This window comes from Varanus komodoensis, unplaced genomic scaffold, assembly GCF_004798865.1.
Source record: "Varanus komodoensis strain SLA01 unplaced genomic scaffold, ASM479886v1 scaffold2, whole genome shotgun sequence".
Classification (NCBI taxonomy): domain Eukaryota; kingdom Metazoa; phylum Chordata; class Lepidosauria; order Squamata; family Varanidae; genus Varanus; species Varanus komodoensis.
Genome location: NW_025335568.1, coordinates 12,515,247 through 12,536,286, shown reverse-complemented (window position 1 = coordinate 12,536,286; position 21,040 = coordinate 12,515,247). Strand labels below are relative to the sequence as shown.

Sequence of the window (21,040 nt, the reverse complement as noted above, 5' to 3'; positions counted from 1 at the left end):
TTTGGTCCTCCCCCCCCCCCCCCACCCCTCACTGGCCACCTTAACTGGATAATGAAAATAGCTGCAAATCTCAAAGGCCCACTGCACACCGGTGCCTTGCCTCAACCTGCAGAGCAAGATGAGGCCTGAGTAAGCAGGATTAACTGAAATAGCTTTCAGCTTAACCTGGATGCTAGCATGTCTTCATGCTGCTGATGAAAGCTGCTTGCTGGGGTATTTACTACATGGAAAAACTTGAAGGCCAAGGACTTGGGTTGCAAAAAGCCTCTCTGGGCATGTGGAAGGGTGTCTCTTCCTCCTGCCATCCTTAACACCATAAACTTTCAGAATCTGACCTTCTTTCTCACAGAAGGTAACAGACGTGTTTTCTGTTGCCGCAGGTGGCAGGACTAGAACCGAGGGGTGGAAATTGCAGGCAAGCAGGTTTTCCCTAAACATTAGGAGAAACATTCCAACAGTAAGTCACAGGCTGTTTGACAGGAGAATGGTCTAGTTTGGGATGGCAGTGGACTCCCCTTTGATGGAGGTACTCCATGAGCTTGTCAGGGATGCTGTAACTGCATCCTGTACTGTGGCTCTTCCATCAAGTAAGGGGCTGGATTTTGAAGATCCCTTCAGCATCTACGACTGGATGAAGCTTAAAACTTGCAAGGCACACCATGCTGCATTTTAAGTGCCTTGGAAACTGGATTGTGAAAAACACAATGGCTTGTGATGCGGTGATGGAAGCCTGCTATATGCCTATAACCACTTGCAGGCTTTTCTGAACAGTACGGCCTTGGGATGAAAAGAATAGGAGATCAGTTTGCATGTGGAACAGATGAGTAATGAGCTGTTGTCTTTTCATAGCTGATGGGGTAAGCACCACACACTAGCTGTTTTCTAGGCCATGGCCATTTCGTTTTTTAATGAGAAAATGTTTAGCCTGACTGTTCTGTCAAAAAGGCAATGGCTGCTGGAACAACTCATGAAGAACATTTAAGGGGAAAAAAAGATGGAATTAAAACTGAGTGGAAGATGGATGGATTTCTCTCGTACCCTATTTTTTGGTTAGCAGGCACCATGATATATGTTTCTTGTGGTTGTCTGAAGGGAATCCATGACAATAGATGCCCTCTTAGGACTTTTCGAGAGGACAAAACACACCTTTCAAAAAATCAAAGGCAGGTTGTTTTCCGAAACCCAAATACTTTGTAAAATGCAATGTTTTGAGCATATTTTGTTCCTGTTCACATCCATGATTGAAAGTATCCTGCAGAAATGAAGTTTTTTCTTAGATTTCAAGGAACAGAATTGCTAGAAAATAATTCACCAGATTTAAGGCCACTATGGCTGCAACCTTATACATTCTTACTTGGGAGTAAGTTCCACTGGACATAATGGTACTTTTGAGTTGACACACACTGTTAAAAGACCGAACTGGTAGAGCCATTTGATTAATGAGGAAACAGTGAATAGTTATTTATTAACTGGAACAGTTCCCACTGTAGAGGTTATACAAACATGTGTAAGTTTTTTGTACATCTGCATTTCCATTGAAGTCCAGATCTAACCCTGACTGAGCTGCCTGCAAAGCTTGTGGGAAATTCTATACATTCAACCCCTCTGTCTGGGGAAAGGTTTCAGTGGGCTGTAATTACATTTCCAGTTATAATCCACAGGACAAATTCCTGAACAAGTGCCTTCATTTGGTACTGCCAGTCAGGTAATTATTTTGAAAGCTATGGGAGGATATGGAAAAGCAACAACAACTGCTAGTCAGCTATTTTTGTATGTTCAAGGCACACGAATTTCAGCTCTGCTTTCTAGTTTGATAAGCTCCATTGGACTCATCCCTTAACATGGATTAGTTCGCCTCTCACCATACTTTGACCAATCTTTTGGAATGCCTCCCACCTCATGGAAGCCCTCTCCTCTGGGTTCTCAATAGCTAATTCACTGGCCATTGCCAGAACCACAAGCATTTCCATTCTGGGCCCCATGCCCTCACAAAGGGAAAAGAAAGCGAAGCAAAACAAACAGAGGTTGGAGCTTCAAGTTGGAAGAGGGAGCTTCCAGTTGTGGGAGCATCAGCTTCAGTTTGCTTGTTTTTCTTTTGTGAAGGGATAGAATGAGTTCAGCCCGAGAAACAAGGGTTCTAGGCCTCGGAAATTATTGCAGTCCTGGCAGTGACCCGTGAACTCTCATCAGCCCTTGAGAACTCAAGATGCGGCTGGTGACTTCAGCCCCTCTCCAAGAATAGCCTCAAGGGTGAGAGTGGCTCAGCATGTACAGTATATAAAACTTGCATGCAGAGGGGAAGGCAAGGCCCTAAAGACCACATAGCATGAAGTGCCTTGTCTGCAGTTCAGTTCATTGGTGCACAGGAGATTGATGACTACCATAGAAATGTCCTTGTCTCACGGTGTGGAACTCTTATCCCTTTGAGGTGCCTCATCAGTCCTTGGCTCCATCACCGTGCACAGCGTGAGCTTGCAAAATGCACTGCTTTTCTTATACAAGGAACTCAGGGCACTGAGCAGGAGCAAAAACGGTACGCAACAGAATAATGTCTGCTGTGTAATTTTTATATGGATGAAAGCATCACACAGCGCCGTCCTCGCTTCCTAATCTGCTGGTTTGAGGGGATTAGGGTGGGTGACAGGGTCCTTTGCATGGCAGAGAGGAACTGTGCTGTTGGTGGACATGTTCTGATTACCAGAAGATCCGAGGACAGCCTTCAATCTATTGGATCTGGATGCCACTTGACAGAAAGGACCCAGGATCAGCCCTGCTTTCTGCTAACCTCGAGCTCAGATACTAATTTCCCCCTCTATTGGAATCGATTGGATGTGAGGAATTAAGAAAACAAAGAATCCTGCAGTTCCCAAAGACATCTTCCACACTGGCAAGCACCAGCTGGCAAAGCTTTGGATGCTTTGCCATTTCAATTTTTTCCCATTTATTTTTCCTGTGAGTGCTGCCTTCTCAAGAAAGTCTTCACAGTGGTACATGGCGTTCATGGCTAAGATCATGTTATAGAGAAGAAAGAGCTGCAGGCAATTTCTGAAGCCTTGTTAAGGGGGAACTGCCAGCTTAATTTTGTCTTAGGGCTCAGTCCTACAACTGGGAACTGTAGGATGTTTCTCTGTCTAAACATGAATATGATCATACTCTTAATCTTGTTTAAATTTCAAAAAATGGAGAACGAATTCTTAGTGGGCTGTTTAGCATGTTTTGAGTCTCCTATGGAATCAAGTATTTGTTTCTGGAGCTTGAACGTCTGCAGATTGTCTGTAAACTTGATACTGATACATTATTACATCAGCATTGGACCACTGCTGTGCACCCTGAATAACCTTGGCACACTCGGGACAAGGAAGTAGAGCACAAATTCCAAGCTGGCGTACGCGCCAATACTTCTCTTCTGAGAGCAAAGCCCCTGCTCACATCTGGGGATGGAAAAACTAGATGGAAAACTGGAGCAAACTGCTTCAAACCAGGTCAAATAGGGTTTATTGAAACCAGAAACAGAACTGGAATTTTAAAGGTGAATGTGTTATTTTGAAGTGTGTGAAAAACACCCCCAACAATCTTGCAATTTTAAAGGTGGGAACACCTTTATGTTGTAAGTTGTACACATACACTCCCAATCTGCAGATGCTTTGGGGACATTTTTTTTCTTTTTTTGTAAAGCCACTTAGTACTAGTGCCTAAAGTCCTGAACAACTTGGTACCAGGATACTGACAGAGCATCTTCTTCCTTACCAACCTGCTTAGTCACTGAGGTCATCACAGGACTTTGTCCTGGATGGGGTCTCCCAGGAAAACAGACTTCAATAAAGCAGTCCCATTTCTATGGAATTCCCTGCCTTAGATAGACTGTGCTACTTTTTGGTTTCTACTGAAGAAAACTTGGTTCAAGAAGTCTTTCTTGCTGACCAACTGTGGTCTTAATATTATCTTGTTTTTAATGCATTGTTTTTATTCTCTTACTTGCTTTCACTATGTACTATTCACTCTGGAATCTACTTGGATGTGAAGTTGTATACAAATATTGTAAACAAATACATAAATAAAGATTCCAAACCTTCTGAATAGACAGATGGATAAGTCAGTTTTGCCTTCTTTCATATCTGCATTTTTCAAAATTTCAGTTTCTTTTAATCCATTTCTGGAAAAAGTGTGCATTCTTCTAAGTGCTTATTAAAAAGAAAACCAAATGACATTTTGAATCATCTCTACCATTGGATTTTGACTGGGAAAACCCAGGCTCAAATGCACACTCAGCTGCTACAATGTGTTAAAGGATTTTAGGCAAATCCTAACCTCAGCCTAATTCACCTCACATGATTGGTACAAAGACAAAATGGCAACGGAGGCTGGTAGCGCCAGCAACAATGGAGTGGCCCATTCATTTCAGGTTGCAGTATGAACTTTTAAGGAGCTCTCCAGGGTCCTGATCTCATACAGGGTGGGGTTTGGCATCATAGGGAGCTTCTGTAAAGTTCAGATTATAACCCAGAGTGGCTACACCACCCTACTGCCAGCTATGCAGACTGGGATATGTTCAAAGAATAATTCACACTTTTCCATCAGCATGATAAAATGTTGCCATAACTCACTCAGTGAAAAGATTTTGGAGGTATTTAAAGAGGAAGGTTACAGCAGAAATGCAGCTCCTATGAGTTAATCGAACAAAACCCCTATGTGAGTGTTTATTGTCTCGTCCCTAGGAAATATAAAAAGCATTGAATTTTTCAAAAGTTTATGGCATCCTCTGCCCACATTAATAGCATCACTTTGTAACTTCTCTTCTACAAAATCAATGGAAGATAGGAAAACAGGAAGAAATATTAGTGTGTCAGCATTAGTTTTTCATTTGGTCAATATAGACTCTTTTCTTGGCACCATCTGTAAGAGCGATACAGCAAAACACAACACCCATCCCTCAAATGAGCATATTTTCAGTATTACCTCTTTAAAAAAAACAAAAACAAAAAAGAGCCCTAAAACAGCTGCAAAAAGGTAGGTACAATGTTTTTGTAACAGTGAAGTTATAGAAGCAAACAGCATGAAAAGATGTTAATACTAGAATTAGTGCCATAGATTAGCTGCATTGAATTAGATTTTCTGGTCTCTGGGAAATATTGTTACTAATTAATTTAAAATATTTCTGACCTGCCTTTAAAGGTGAATGTCCTCATATGAAAATTAAAATACAATTATATGTCAAGATAAACCAAAACACTGAAAGACGGGTCACAAAACAATATACATCCATAAAAATGAACCACATCCATAAACATAATGGGGACAGCAAGCATAAAATCATTTAAAACTGATAAAGCCACAAGACTATTAAAATGTTATTTCAATCAATAAAGATTGATTGGTTCACAGAGCTTATTTTTTTTAAAAGCGACCTTAAATTGATAAGGGTTGTTCACCCACCTGAAGACATGGGGAAGAGAGGCTAACAGTCGGCCATTCCCGAGAAACTGTGGGGCTGCCCTGGAAACAGGCCAGTTCATTGCACCCACCAACCCAACTGCTTCCATAAGTGGACAAGCCCGGCTCATTGTAAAACACAACAGGCTGCTAGGCATGCAAGTAAAACAATACTTTCCATAAGAGGGCCTAAAGTTTCCCTCTTTGTAGCCACCTGCATTTCAGAGGCTGCGCTGCTGTGACTCAGTTGAACCCGTCATTTTTAGAACTTCCTTCAAGCATGAGAGAGAGAGGCTTCCCAAGAGCCCTTGGTGTTTCCATCCTCCTCTTCAGTTCCCATTGGGTGAGAGCATGAGGTCCTCCTCCACCTGCCCCATGATATCGGGAGATGCTCTTTGAGCCAGAGGCAATGCAAGCATGACCATGGAGTAAAGGCTTATTTTGCTTGCAAACAAGCAATGAGTAATAATGCAGATGAAATGAAAACCACAGTACCAGTCGCTTAAGGTAGAGGTGGCATGTTGTTGAAGAAAAACACAAGGATGTACTTTTTTACACAAGGCACAACAGAGCTAATTTGCTAAAGATGCGGCTACAGCCACTAGCACAAGCAACTTTCCAAAGAGACGATGAATACTACTCAGAAGAGCAAAATCTTAGCCCATACTTCCAGAAGCGAATTAGCTGGTGTTGGGGACTAGCAAACCAGCCTGGGTAGCCAGGATTGGAAAATGGCATTGAGGAATGTGGCTCTTTGGCCTAGTTTAGCAGGTCTTCATGCGGTCTAGCAATGGAAGGAGAACTTGGACACTCAGCCCATTTGAAAAACCCCTTGACCTTCAAAGAGTTAACACTGATACCGGCCACATGCTTTTAGAAGCAAACTTCTAAAATGGCATTCTCAGCAACAGCCATGCAGTGCTGCTGCTCCACATAACTTTAAGACTGGTGCAAATTAAACATAACTGAACTTGCACAGATGGCCATGAGATCAGGATGATAACAAATGCTAGGGCTTGGAACTCAATGAGCCAGCTTGAACTCAGCGTTTTCTGCTTCCCCCAACTTCCAGCCTATGTGAGTAACACTGCATGTCCTGCCAATTTTTTTCATGTTTAGGATATTAAAAAACTATCAACGAGCCTTTTGCTCTCAACTGAAATTGGCAGTGGCTTGGCTTCTACAATATTCATGAAAGTGGTTCTTGCTCTCTGACTGCATTTCTAATATGGTCCATTATGCAGGACAAATTGCTTGTTTGACAAAAGTGCATCGCATAGCATTATTGATGAAGGTTTAATCATCAAGCAGCAATTAACTAGAAGGCAGCTTTAGAAGGATGGTTCAGTCTTTTTGTTTCTTCTTTGTTTGATTCTGATGATGTATCTTCACATGTTGGGGAAATGTTCCTACTTGGGTTTATTTAAAAGATCCACACAATTTCTGCCTTTCAAAGAAGGATTAGTGAAGTATCCCTTCATGGTTTAATGAAATTTGCATTAGATCTGGACAGTTATAACAACGAGCTGTAAACTGCAGGATGTGTTGCTCTGATAGCTTGCAAAAAACATATGGAAAGTTTCCCCAAATTGTAGATTTTAATATCATTCACAGAGTTATTCTTGGAGGCCCTCACACCATTTTTCATGCAAGAATATTCAATTTGGTTCATTAATTTCAGAGACATGGGTGCTTTTAACTAAACAGAAATCTGGCTTTTTAAGTATGGCAGCGATTCCCAAACTGATTCTTTCCTAAAAGTCTAACACAGCTATTTAATCAGCGTACCTTGAGATGTTTTTGGTAATTGTTTCTAAATGTCTGGTTGGACTGCAGCCTGCACTACGCTCTTCCACGATGTCCTAAAATATTAGAGAAAATGTGAACACATGCTTTACAGTGACACTGATTACTCTTACAACAGAGTTGTGAGTGTTGTCAGTGTTGCTATTCTCATATCTCTGTTTCTGGAATGCAGGATCAGAAGTAAGGCATGAATAGATAAAGCACAGAAGCAAAATTTCTAAGGTGATTGCAACCCAATCCCCCTCTCCCTTGGTACACATAAGCTTCCAGACATGGAGACTTGGGTGCATCCAATGAACACGGGGAGGCAAGGGTACAATCCTTTCAGCCACCCTGCTTCACATCCTGTATTCATCTAGGTAGCCGTATGGGGTGTGATGGGGACAGAAGGATTGTATTGTATAAGCCGTTGGCCTCGACCTCCTGCCCTCCCCCAACAGGCACCTCTTCTTCCTCTCTGAGACCACTTTGCAACTGTGAGAAGCAGAAAGTTACTGTGACTAACAGACTAGAACAGTTAAGACTATAGAGAAATAGCTGATGTGGTTCTTCTCTAGAGGGGGGCAGTTCCCCTTTGCAATTTTACAAAGTTACAGGTATGGCCTACTGAATTATGACACAAATTTACATGGGACAATTTCCCACCTTACACAGCTCATTAATGGCATTCACAAGTTAAAGAGAAACATGGATTAGAGATGCAAAATGTGTTCATCTTCACTGCTCCCTGAGATATTTTATTCATCTTAGCAATATCCTTCTAATTGCCCACTGACTTTCTAGAACTATGGATCATCCAGATCTATTTCATTTTCCACTTAAGGTCAAATTGGATTACAATTGGGAATGCACCTGCTAACCAAAGGTTTCAGTTCCCAAAGCAAACACCAGATATTTGCAGTTTCTGATAAGTGCCCCAAATAAATCTACAAATGATAGCACATGCATTCAAATTACAGGTGTGTTTTATTGGTATATCCATATCCATATTACTGTAGATCCATTAAGCAGGGTGGTGGGGAAAGAAAAGTAAGCAGTCACTTGTGTAAGATGTGGGTACTTAAGCCAGGTATAGAATACAAACATGGAGAACAATGAGCTTAGTCTTTTGAACAACAGCTCAACAACAAAGGAAACAGTTTTTACCCTAAGCACAAAAATAGGTTTCCAAAGCACCACCACAGAGTTTCTATGAAGCTCAGAGTAAAAGCTGCAATGGATAAGGAGCCCCTCTGCCATGCCTTTGTACAACAGGAAGCAGGATAGCCCCTTGGCAGGGAACAATAAGAAACAATGGATCGAAACTGGCTAGGATGTGGATGCAGAAATATGATAAGCAAGTGCCCGCAGTTAATCAACACCCTTATGCTACTGAGGAAGCTCATTGTGAAAACCATTAAAAAAATTGCAGAGAAACAGGCCAAATGTGCAGAATCTTTTTTGACAAGTCAGAAATATTTGTAGAAATAACAGGGCTGGTTCTGTGTACCCCTTGCTAGGATACTGAAATGGCTGAGGAATACTTGTGAAATGCTACCACTGTTTTTAACATTCTTTTAGCATCACTTGGCATTCTTGTGGATGCATCACCTGACGAAAGCTGAGCAAAATTTGCCCCTCAAACATTCTACTCCATTGGAAGGTGGAGAGAATGTGTTTCTATTTCTATTTTGCCAAATGTTCTTGTTGTGGGACAGGCAAACTTCTGCAACAGTTTCTTGTGGAAAGGCTAGCAATGTTGCTAGTCCCCTCACTTTCCTCTCTGAGATTGCTTGTCCTTTTGCCACTATTGTGCTATTTTATTAGTATTACATTTCTATCCTGGCCTTTCCCTGCTCTTGAATAGAAATCAAGGCAGTTTACATGGAAAGATCATCCTTCTTTCCTTTTTATCTGCACAACAACCTAGTGAGGTAGGTCAGGCTAAGAGTCAGTAACTGGCCAAAAATCACACAAAAATTTCCATGGTAGGGTGGGGATTAGAACCCAGATTTCCTGAGTCCCAGTCCAACCTTCTAACCACTACACCACCTGGACTCTCCAAAATAAGCAACAGTAGCAAGACCAGGCCTCATGTTCAACCAGCTGCATTGATGCTCTGAGCTGAGCAACATGTTGTGGCATTGTGAGGGGAGACGGCAGCCAGAACACACACAACAAAGCAGATAACATTTGGCAAAAAGATCCCATTTGAAGGGGCAGAGGGAGAACATTCTTCACCCCCCCACACACCATTTCTCTTCTGAGAAATATCAGTATACCTTGGTTTGAAATGATATTGGAGGGCAGTTCTATCAGAGACAAAAAGACATTCCCAATTCCACTTGTCTCAGTTTCCAATTGCAGGCTTACACAAGGCTGTGATTATGATGGCTGTTTGCTTTTCTTTCCATTGTCTTCGGCTGCCTCTCTCCCCTTTCCTTCCGGCTGGAACAAATTTCATTTCAAGAGATTGCTCATAGAGGAACTGCAGCAGAATGAAATGCTAATAAACAATAAACAGTCCGTGTACCAGTGTAATCTCCTCGGCTTATTTCCCATAGTTTTTACCAGGCTGAAATAGACACTGCCATCTCTGCTGAGCACTCCTGGCTTCCCTTCTGCATTTGTCACTTTGGTGCATTCACACAAACATAACAATGGTCACCTGAAAAAAGGGCCCCCCTTTTTCTTCTTGTACAACCGGTGTGTGCAGCCAACTGCACTGGCAGCTGAGACTCAAAGGGGCTTGAAGATGCTGCAGTGGTCCCTGTATATCGTCTTTCTATGTACAGCCAGGGAGGAGAGGCCCAAGGGGAGCAGCGTTCATTTACTGCTATGGCTTTCAGAACCACATTAAGAAAGTGCATGCATGTGTCAGTACGTTGGAGTGGTGGGGAGAGAAATAAACAGCTGACTGTCTCGTTTCCTTATGAGAGTCTGGGACAGCTAAATTAAAAAGCGGGGGTGAGCATGGGACCAACTGTCTGCAGATTAATCAGTTAATCTTTTTCCCAAGTTCAGAGCATTCCGAGAATTCCTACAACTGGCGCGTAACTGAAGCCGAGTGCGGGCCAGATGTGAGACAACAGCACGCACCGTTCCCGCAATGGATTGAGTGGCAAAGGGCTGTGTGCCAATGAGCAGGTATCCCCAGGTAAACGCTTCACTGCCACTGCCAGATTTCCCTTTGACTGGTCGGAGCAAGTCCACCCAAGTTCCAGGAGAAATCCCAGCACCACATGGCAGTAGGCATGCAGTGACTGCTCTCCGGCTTTACCATTCACTTCTGGAAAGTGGAAGTGTACCTAGATGCCACCTTCATCTCCCTTGGAACTATCACCGTGCTGGTCTAAGGGAGAAAACACTGGCAGGAAGGGGTGAGGAGGAGGGGAAGAAGTCAGACAACAGCAGCAGTGAGAAAGAAGAGATGGGCGAGGGAATTCAACAGTGAAGGGCAACCAGGTTCAAGTGACCTGTGTTGACTGGTTGGTCCTTGTTCTTGTATTTCTCCCAGCCATGGATCTTCTCTAGTACAACCTGCAATCCTTCCGGCGTGCGGGCTGTATGATTCCGGAGAGCTCAGAACATGGAGTCTACTCCCTCAGCGCATGCCCATGAGCTGAAATGCCTCCCACCCAGCACACAGCCATATTCTCAAATGCACCGAAACGTAAAATACCTGTCTAGCATACAGAATGGGAGGAGTGTGCTCTAGCAAGCTGCACGAATGACATTTAGCAGATCCAGAAGGAAAGGCTTGCACCTCCACTACTTGGGCCCCTTGCCCCATCCCTTCTGATGCAGGCTTCAGAACTTCTCTGAATTTGGATGTTGCCCCTGGGATGAAAGTGGTTCCATCCTCCAGCTTAAGGGAAGAAGATGCACAGGAAATATTTGAGCTTACAGATTCACACAGCAACCAATGTCCTTATGCCATGAGCTGTAGAGATTGACTTCCCTTGAACCTTGAGCCAACATGTTGTTGGCTTGGCATTCTCATGAATTTCAGCTAATGGATTCCTATGAGATAAAGTACTTTTTTCCTGGATGTCTTGTGCCAGGCCAGCAGCCCAGCAGCCACTGTCATTCAGAACATTTGTAATTTTATTTTATTTTATTTTATTTTTTCTATACCATCCTATTTACAAAAGTCTCAGGCAAGTCTCAAGCAATCTGCAAAATCAGTGCAGGTTGTCAGCCTGTGTTTTGCAGAATCAAAACTTCAGTAAATAAGATTGCCCTTTAATATTTGCAATGCCTCCTCTTAACCTTTGCCAGGTAGGGGTTCCCTATAAATATGGGCCCTCCTTTAACAGTGCGACTCCTTTCTTCCTCTCCCTTCTGTCTCTCTGTGAAAGTAGCACCTAGTATTTGTTTTACTGAGCCACTTGATTCTTCTGTCATAGTGACACTGTCAGTGCTATTTAATGGGGCCTGTTCAAAGCACCAGGGCACCAGGGTGCACTGACATCAGTGGGGTGCCCTTCCAAGCCTGAAGCCTGCCCCTTTCATTCTCTTTGGCACTGCAGTGCCTGGCACTTTCCAGACACCATTTGGTGAGCTTCTGGCTGATGGAGGCCTAGAACCCCCCAATACTTTAACTGCTACGCCACAGTGGTTCTCATGCATTCCTTGCATCCTTCCCTGAGATGGACAGAAAACCAGGCAAGTGTTTAATTCTGTGCCCAGTTTTGGCCTTTTCAGACATAGCCCCCCCTCCAGGCTGATGGGACAGCTACAGGTGAGTGCAGAAACCCGCTCCTCCAGAAGTGAAAGTAAGCCCTCCTGGAGGAGGCACAACCACCTTCTCCTCTATGGGCAGAACCTCCAGATTATTTTTTCAGATTCTTATGCTTCATCCAAATTCCCACTGTGCTGTCTTATTCAAGGCCTACTGGGTAACTAGGGCTGAGTGTACTGACAACACCTGCGTCAACAAAGTGGACTCTCTCTCTCCCAGCAACATACATATCTGCAAGTAGAGGAGACAAGCTAGAACCTGAAGGAAGCTCCTCCACACTGGAGCCCTTCAGGTGTAACGTCCTTTAGCCCTCATCAGCCTCAGTTGCCACAGACAGCGGTCAGGAGGCCTGGCAGCTACAGTCTGAACATGTGGGAAGGGTGCAAGTAGGAACGTGTGAAGGATCTGTTTTGGGGGTAGGCATCCATTGGATTCCTTCAGCTTGGGTCCCCAGTCTGGCCCACTTTCTTGCAGCTGTGGGTCCACCTTGGTGCCGACTGTGCCATGAATTAGTTGAGGAAGCTGGCCCACACAAATGCTGTGCAAGCAGTGTCCATTTTCCACGCACATGAATTGCAGCCTTTGTTTGTGCTGTGTTCCCTGTGCAAGAAGGTGCGAACACAGCACAAACACAGCTTGTGCAGCTGGAGTTCTGCAGGAGCTCCTCTCATGCCTGCTTGCTTCTGAAGCAAGGACCAGGCACCAGAAGTCCACTGAGCAGTAGATTCAGGGGAGAATAATCCCCATCCTAGCTCCAAGTTGGGGAGAGCTGTCTTACAATGCAGAGTAGAAGTCACCCCGTGATTTAATCTGTGAAGCTAACACAATTTCCCCTTGCTGTCTCAGCAGCTCAGAGAGAGTTGCTTGTCTGTCATGTAAACACACACACTGAAAAGTTCAAAAGACTAAACAGGGTCAGCCTCCCCATTTCCATGTCTGAAAAAGAAAAGATCACCATGCCCATGAATAGTTTCTGTACCGAAGCATGGCTGAAAAGAATCTGGATAACTGGTTTGGCCATCTAGATGACTGATTTCACCCACATGTTTCTGGAGTTGATAGTCACCACCTCCCACCTTCTTGAAAAATTGTAGGTTGAATACTGGCCTGAAATGATTCAGGTCATTCAGCTCAAATGCTATTTCCCCCTCAGTCAAAACTGAATAATCACCAGGACACTATTAGGTATGGGGGATGAATCTGGTTGAAATTTTAATGTGAACCAATATCTCATCTGCACATTCTAAACTAATGCAGAACACATTCTTCAGTTTCTGTATTCTGAAGTAGTTTGTACATTTGATGTGGTTGTCTGATGAACAATGGATGAGAAAATGCACATTTGGAAAAATGCATTGCAAATGCATCTATTCTGAGAACTGCGTATGGAAGTTTGCATGAGTTTTTGTGCTGACTTTTCACATCAAATTTTGCACACCAATGAAGAAATGGGATGGAACCAAGTTATGCTCCAAAAATCTGAAATTTATAGAATGAAAACTGACAGATTTGCTTATCCAGTGCATTATATGCTAGTTTCAGGAGTCATTTTCTACAGCTGTGCCCAGTGAACCCGAAGCAAACCTGAGGTTGACCTGCTGACCTTCACTATCCATGATGGACAAGAACTAAAGGAACACAAAACAGGCTACAATTTGGGAAAGAATATTGTTGATGTTCCAGCAACATCAACTAAAAATTATCCATAGAAACCGGATATAAGCAGATGCTCTGGACTTTTCATTCCCATGGCAAAGTCCACACTTGACCTCAAACATCCATTGAGTTGACTCTGGACAGCTTCATCATGGGCAAAACCCAAAAGAATTTCAAGAGAAGCTGCTTTTTCCTATGAGGCTAGCAAAATTTTTCTGTGCATGCATGTGTCATAATATTCCTAGAGGTACAACTGAATTTTTCCTGAAACAAAATTCAATACAAATTGGGAAAGAAAACTAACACCTGTAGAGATTTCAAAGGAATTAGAAAAAGCTGGAAAAGCTTCTTGCTGGACAGAGGGTCAGTACAGAAAGAGAGGAAGCATTTCACATTTCTCCCCACTTATGCCAAAGAGGGCTTATGAATACTTTGTCACAAGCCCACATCAATGCCACACGATACTGCCCAAGCCAAAGACGCATGGGAAATGCCATTTGTCCCTTTGACAAATGATGGTCACATGTGATGCGGTCCGTCTCCCCCTTGCCCCACTGCATGGCTCTCTCTCAAATGCCCAGCCCCCGCACACAGAGTCAACTGATGACCATTGATTTATCTCCATTCTTTTTAAAGGTTCCCAACCGGCAATAAACGGAATGCGAAGAGTGTAAAGCTGGCTGTAAAGAGGTTATTGAGACAGGACCCTATATGATTCTCCCCTCGCCCACCTCCATAAACAGCTGACAGAGTGTTTTCTGTATCCCAAGGTATAGGTAGCATTGCCTTCTTTGGAATTAATGGGTAGGAATATTTTACAACCCTGTGCATGGATGGATAAGCTGCCTCTGTAAAAGAAAGTCTGCTCAGCATCCAAGCGAAATGGAACCTCCATTTTCCAACACACGCTGCCTGAAGGACAGATGCTGAGTAAAAGTGGGAGGGCTTTTGCCCTATGCCCCATGCCTCCTTTGCTTTCTGCAGGCACCTGGCTGACCCTTGCTCTGATCCAGCAATGCTCTTCTTCTGGTCCGATGCTAGCAACCATGCCATCTCCTTCCCCTGACAAGATGTATTTCCCTCTTCCACTCCCACCCGCTGAGTTAGACACTCATGCAGACACACACACGCCCAGTGAAAAACCGACACATTGATTAGAAGCACTATATCACCAGAGGGAAACGGAGGACAGGTATGAAAATATTTTCTGCAGTGGGTGAAATAGAAATATGGGCTGCAAAGGAACGGCGAGCGAACGAAATCTGCATGGCAATATTTTCACAGGGGAAAAAGGATCAGACTGTGTGAACTATCAACCTCTTCAGTTCACCAGACATTTTCAGATGCAAACGGCTGGACTTTGAACCCTGCGTATAGGTATATATCTAAACACTTCCCCCGCACCTAATAAAAACCAGGTGTTCCTTGCTCGGTGCCCGATTGCTTTTGCTAGCCCTCATGCCCTGACAATTAAAGAAAAGGAGAAGAAGAAATCAACCATTTGCATCTCTTTTATGTCCAGTCGTGGGTTGCAAACCAGAGAAGATAAAGAATGGTCATATCACAACACCAATTCAAAGATAAATAAAGCCAGGCTAATAGGCATTGGCATGTTTTATTGCTTCTAGCCCTTTGTTTCTGAATCTCTATTCAAAACACGACAGCTCTTCCCTCTTACACCATGAAATGATACAGAAGAAAAGGCTCTGAAAGCAAAAGAAGAAGACACCAACAGTGACAAATGGTACCTACCTTTGCGGAAGCTAAAGCACCGCTTAATTCTTCTATAGGTAGTTTTGGGAACAAAGGGGGATGATGCTAAGGCACCTGAGGCACGGACCCCCGTATTCCTGTCTTCAGGCATCATGCAGGCCTGCGAAAGAGTTGTGACCCAAAAGCATGTGTTAAACCCACTTCTGGTTGGCACACTGCAATCAGTCGTCCTTCCTTACGACTATTTTTAGCGGCATTTCATCCCCTGAGCTTCCAAAATTGTGCTCTTCTTGGTCCTGACAGAATTTGGCTACGAGTTCTGAAAAGGAAAGCTATATGTTCGTCCCTCTTGTGCGAGTGATTTCAGATGGTTTTCTTTTCGTCGTCCCTGTTCTTTCTCCTTGAGGTTTTAATTTTATTTCCCATTGAGTAGCGACAATGCCATATCATGACAAAAGAATCTCAGTGTGAAGATATATCTTGCATTGTAGGTGTCTTGTGGCAGAATTTGGGTGGGGGGAAACAGTGCTTCTTCTCTGCTGGAACTGTATGGGGTGGAGCAAATGGTGAGGGGGGGCATAGATTCCACTGAGAAAGGTCAGCAAATAGCAATGCATGAGCGGAAAATGAGAACAATGACAAAAAAAGGACCCCAAAGAATTGCCTTGGATGCTCCTTGCCGACTCCTTTTTATCTTCGCAAATGGGGGACAAAAATAATGACAGCATCTCCCAAAAGGGTACATTTGTCCATTAAAGACGCTCTTCAAAGGGCGTCTTCTCCCCTCCCCCCCGCCCACAATTATTATGCAAGAAAATGCCTCCCCTTTGAATAAGTCTGGATGATTTGTTGCCTTCTTGCTCCCCTGACTTTCATGGCAAACACATCAGCCCCAGTGGGGTCAGCCGCTCAGTGACGCCACGAAGTTCCTCGGAATCTGCTGGAGAATACACGCCCCGCACGCGAGATGCCTCTGCCAATATTCTCCCTGTCCAACTCTTCTGAATGGAAGTGTTTCAAACGCTGCTGCTGCTGCTGCTGGTGCTGGTGAAGTCCGTCGCATGCATGCGGCAGGTGCTTGCAAAACAATGCAAAAAGGCACAGCCAGCTTGCACAGCTTCTACAAGGTTGATTTTTTAAAAATGTTGACTTTGAGTTGACTTCAAACAACAGTCACGTGCGGCAGCTTAAGAGTCCTTTTGCGTCTCACATGAGCGTCCGGCTGCACCCCCCACCCGCCATGCACAATTCCATTAATCTTTCCTGCTCCTTCCTCCCTTGCAGCCCGACATTATTTCTGCTTTCATGCCATGTAATCAAAGCTGCTTCCCCGCCCCTCGACATAGAAAAGCCATTCTGGATCAGACCAAAGGTCCATCCAGTCCAGCTTTCTGTGCCCACGGTGGCAACCAGCTGCTCGCAGGATCCCCCAAGCAGGATGGGTGCAAAACCTCCACTTTCCCAAGCTCCCCAGCAACTGGTACATGCAGGTGGGTTACCTCTGGTGAAGGAGGCAGCCAGCAAGGCGAGTGGCTGCAGAAGCAGCAGCAGCAACAGAAAAGCCACCCTTTAAATTTAATCAGAGGGAGGACTTAACTCCCAGAAAAACATTTGGGGAATTCGTTCTTGTTTTGCCGCTGAGGCTGTTTTTGCACCTTTCTTATTTTCCCTCCTCAGAAGCAATCTGCTTCTCTCTAATAAGCCAGTTAATAATTTGCAGAGCTGCCTGCTCTGTAATCACCACCGCACTAGTCCTGCCAGAAGGTCAAACCCAGCTATTAGAAGTTTTCCAGAAGTCACGCGCAGCGCTCTCATGCCCAATGCTTCGTAAGCATCAACATGCTCCCCATTGCAGCAAGGTGGGATGATGCAGACGGTGGCACGGGCGCACACAGGAGCACCTTGCCTTTCCTTCCAGCTGCTTCCCCTCCTCCTCCATTGCAAGCCGGATTTTATACCAGCCTACATAGCTCACATCCCATCAAGCTAACGGGCCAGCCAAGAGTTTGTGATGAAGCCATTTTGGGGGTGGGGATCTCTTGGATTCCCAGTTTGGCTCCCTGGACTCCACTCAGCTTTGTTGCAGGTTTCAGCATGCGTTGTGGGTGCGCACACCCAGTATTTGCTTAATGCTCTCCACTGAGTGCAAGCACTGCACAAGTGGGATTCCTTTGCCACATCAGCGTTTGTTTCTGCTGCATGTGACATGGAAGAAGGTTGCCAGTTGTGCGACCTTAATTCCACAAGCCTTTGTGGACTTCTGCTCAGATCAGCTCACTTTTTAAGACAGGGCGAAGCACTGGAGAAAGCTGAGAATGCTAGAGGACAGATTGCACATCACTCTGTCCCAACCCCAGATTGGATAAACTCTCTGGTTTTCCCTTTGGATACATGAGAAATCTGCTGGGGGTACGGTGAAAATCCAATGGATTTTCTTGAGTCAGCCTGGTGGATTCCTTTGGTCAAATGCGTTCTAGTGCCGAGTCAACTTGACCCAAGTCAAACCAGAATAAGGATTTCTGTTTTTTAATTCAGGCCCTGACTTGCACATTTTTTTTAAAAGCCAGGGAAATCTGCACAGAATTTGGGTCTAATTTCCACCATTTGTACAAACTGTATAAAACTGCGCAATATTTGTCCATATTGAATTGGTGGCCTGCACTTTTAAGTGCCCGAGTAGCTAATGTGGAGTGTGAGTATATGCAGTGGGAGAAGGATGCTTCAATGATTCTTGTATTAAATGATACAGGAAGAACAACAGCAGTAAGAACATAAACAATGACTTGAATTTAAGAAGTCAGTCCCAGTTTGTTCAAATTGCACTAAAGATACACATTTCTCAGTTCCATATTTGCACAAATATTTCAAACAATTTCACAGAAGTTGAATTCTCCCCTCCGACTTGACCCACTTTGGCCATTGATTCAGAAAAGGGTTGAAAGTCCATCAAATTCAAATGCAGTTGTTTCGTTTCACACATCTTCCATTTTTATGAACTGAGATTGCAAAAGGAGGGCATGGAGGGAAAAACTGAGCAGACACGTGGCGCATGTGGCTGTTGGGCCTCATGTGGCTCATTTGGGCAACAAGCTGAGCCAGACAAGATGGGCAGCTCTGGTTTCAACACAGGTATGCAAGACAGCTGAAAGGAAAATCCAGTGGAGAACAAAGTATCATCATATAGTGAAGGAACATAGGAAGCATCCTCATATTTGGCTGGATTGCTTGTCAATCTAATCCAGCACTGTCTACTCTGACAGCAGCTCTCTGAGTTAAAAAACTGCATCAGAAAATTCAGAAACCGGCATAATTTGAACAATAACTTGTGTTCTGCTCTGCATATTCCTCTAAGAAGTGTTGATTAGGTTGGGTAACCTTTAATAGTGTACCTGTCCCTCTCTAGCACCAAGTTTCTCAATATTTGATGGATGAAAGAAGGGAAGCAGGTTTAACTCAGCCTACACAGTGTTTGCAAATTCAACAATAGTGAATGGCACAATGTAAAATAAGCAAATGCTCTAAAGAATATTTCCCTTGCAGTCGACACTGGGATTCTTTTTAATGTTTCTAATGAAAGTTGGGCCTTCTGCCAGCATATATCCATTAGAACAGAAATCTAAATCTACTAAAAGCCTTTTTGTTCTGTATCAGCATTTGTACCACTGTCAACGAGCGGCTTCTGTCTGTGCTTCTCCAGCTCACAGGGAGTTGCTAAAAGGGTCAGGGCATTTAAAAAGCCATTCGCCAACATTGTGAGTTGGCATAATTCAGCCTACTAGAGTTGAGCTAAATGGACAGGCGTGGGTGCAGGGAGCGTGCTGCTGAGCAGCAGAACGGCATTTGAAAAGGCTTACGTTTCTCAAGAGGTCGGCTTTCAGCCTAAAGTCGGGTCCTACCTAATCACAGTCAGTACTCCCTTTCCACCAACAGGTGGCGCTAGGCAATCCTGCTTTCTTTAAGCATTCTCCAGATCCAGGATTCACAAATGGTGGATCACAACAGCAAACCATGCCATACCCTCTTAAAATCTTGCTTTGCATCACTGTTTGGGGTAATCTATTTTCTCGTATATATGCATGAGACAGAAGAATTTGCTTAAAGCATGAGCTGAGACAAGGTATAGTGTGAGGCGGGTATTTCTTACCACACTGAGGACTGACTGCTTGGTTACCTGGACAACAGGGACACCAAACCCAGTAAACCTGGGAGTGAAGCAGAAAATAGGATGCAGTTTTGCTCTCTGTGCACAGTCTTTCATTTTCTGTGCCTTCAAGTGACACAGGACAGAAGGCAAGAAAATAACTTTCCATATGCCCCAAACAGTTTTGTTCCCCAGGGCATGGACAGATTGCAGAAGAAGCAAACCCGGTTCTGCTTAGGTGATTGTTGCTTAGCTTCTACTCTGAAGAATGGGCAATCCTTTCTGCTAACAGTTAATCACAGATCATTTAGTGATTGGTAAATGAGCAATGTCTGAACTCAGGAAGAGTCTGTAAGCACCAGTGCATGGTCTGTCATTGCATGCATTGTTATGTAAGAACAGGAAAACTGCAGAAAACGAACATGAACTCTGGGCAAAACAATCCCCAAACCTGCATGATTTCTCCCCACAGACTACAACAGGAATGAATGAAAAGTCATGCATTTTGAGAACATTGTGTCATTTGAGGAAGTGATGCGTTTTTAAACAAATTGCACATTTTGAGAAAGTGGCGCATTTTTTGAGTACACATTTTTGAACACAAATGTAAGTTCAAGAATTTGCAAACATTTGCGAAGGAAAAGGTACTCCTGTTCACATTGTAAATGGGGCATTTCAGAGGGATCTGCAAACTGAAATGGACATCATAGGCACCTGTAAGGTCGTCCTACATTTGGAAACTACTCAGGAACTTAGTTAATTCTTTCAGTCAGAAGACAAGGTAAGTGTAAGACTCTACCTGTGACCCAGGTAGGGCTGAACCAAGACATTTTGCTGGCTCAGGCAAAGATAGTACCTTCTCCCAGTCTACAGAAGCCAGCCAGATTGGCAGCTGAACCTTGCTTCAACACTGCTGACGGGGCATTTCCTACTTGCATCTGAGGAAAGCAGGTTCGTAGCCTTGCAGAGGGGGCGTGGGGATGCCCGCAGGGCACACACAGCTGTGTGCTGCAGCATCTTTCTGCTGCCATCCGCCCCACATCATCCGCCACCTGAAGAGGCACCTCATTCTGTCTCAGGGGGGTTGGCTCAGAGCAACAAATTCACTAAGTGGGGCCGAGTTTGGTGACACTCGCACAATATAAAAGGGAGGAAATGCATCACCAAAAAAGAGGGCAAAGGAAGGTGCAGAGCTGCCTAACATCTGCACTTGCCGATTTATACATATGGATCCACATTCAGAAGTAAGAACCGCTTTAACTTGAAATGCAACACAGCTCATCATCATGGGTTCCTGCTAGGGAAGGCAGAACCAGCCACGTTCAGGTTTGCCCACATTCTCTGAACTTCACTTCAAAGTTCAGTTCAGAGCACTCTCATTTCATTTGTGCCCAGATTCTCAGTCTCTTTGACTGGGGAAAATGCATGTTTCACATGTGACTTCCCAAAGACTGAAGTGTTAAGATGAATACTGGGGACGTGAATTTCAAAGTGGACTCTGGGAATCTACAAATACTTTTTTTAAGCAAAAAATGCACTCCTGTTCAGGTTTGAAAATGGGAAAAAGTTGG

The 21,040-nt window shown here is 44.1% G+C and overlaps 1 protein-coding gene across 4 annotated transcripts in view; it reads right to left on the bottom strand.

Annotated features, from left to right (window-relative positions):
• Positions 1-21,040, bottom strand: part of ARHGAP24 (Rho GTPase activating protein 24) — a 274,498-nt gene that overhangs the window by 32,721 nt on the left and 220,737 nt on the right. Inside the window, exon 1 of one of the 4 annotated variants that reach the window (XM_044428539.1) lies at positions 15,368-15,480. The exons of the other annotated variants lie outside the window; for them this stretch is intronic. Coding sequence (XP_044284474.1) covers positions 15,368-15,479 — 112 coding nt within the window. The 5' untranslated portion in view covers position 15,480. Of the gene's footprint in view, positions 1-15,367; positions 15,481-21,040 lie in introns of those variants that run through there. 4 annotated transcript variants of the gene reach the window in all.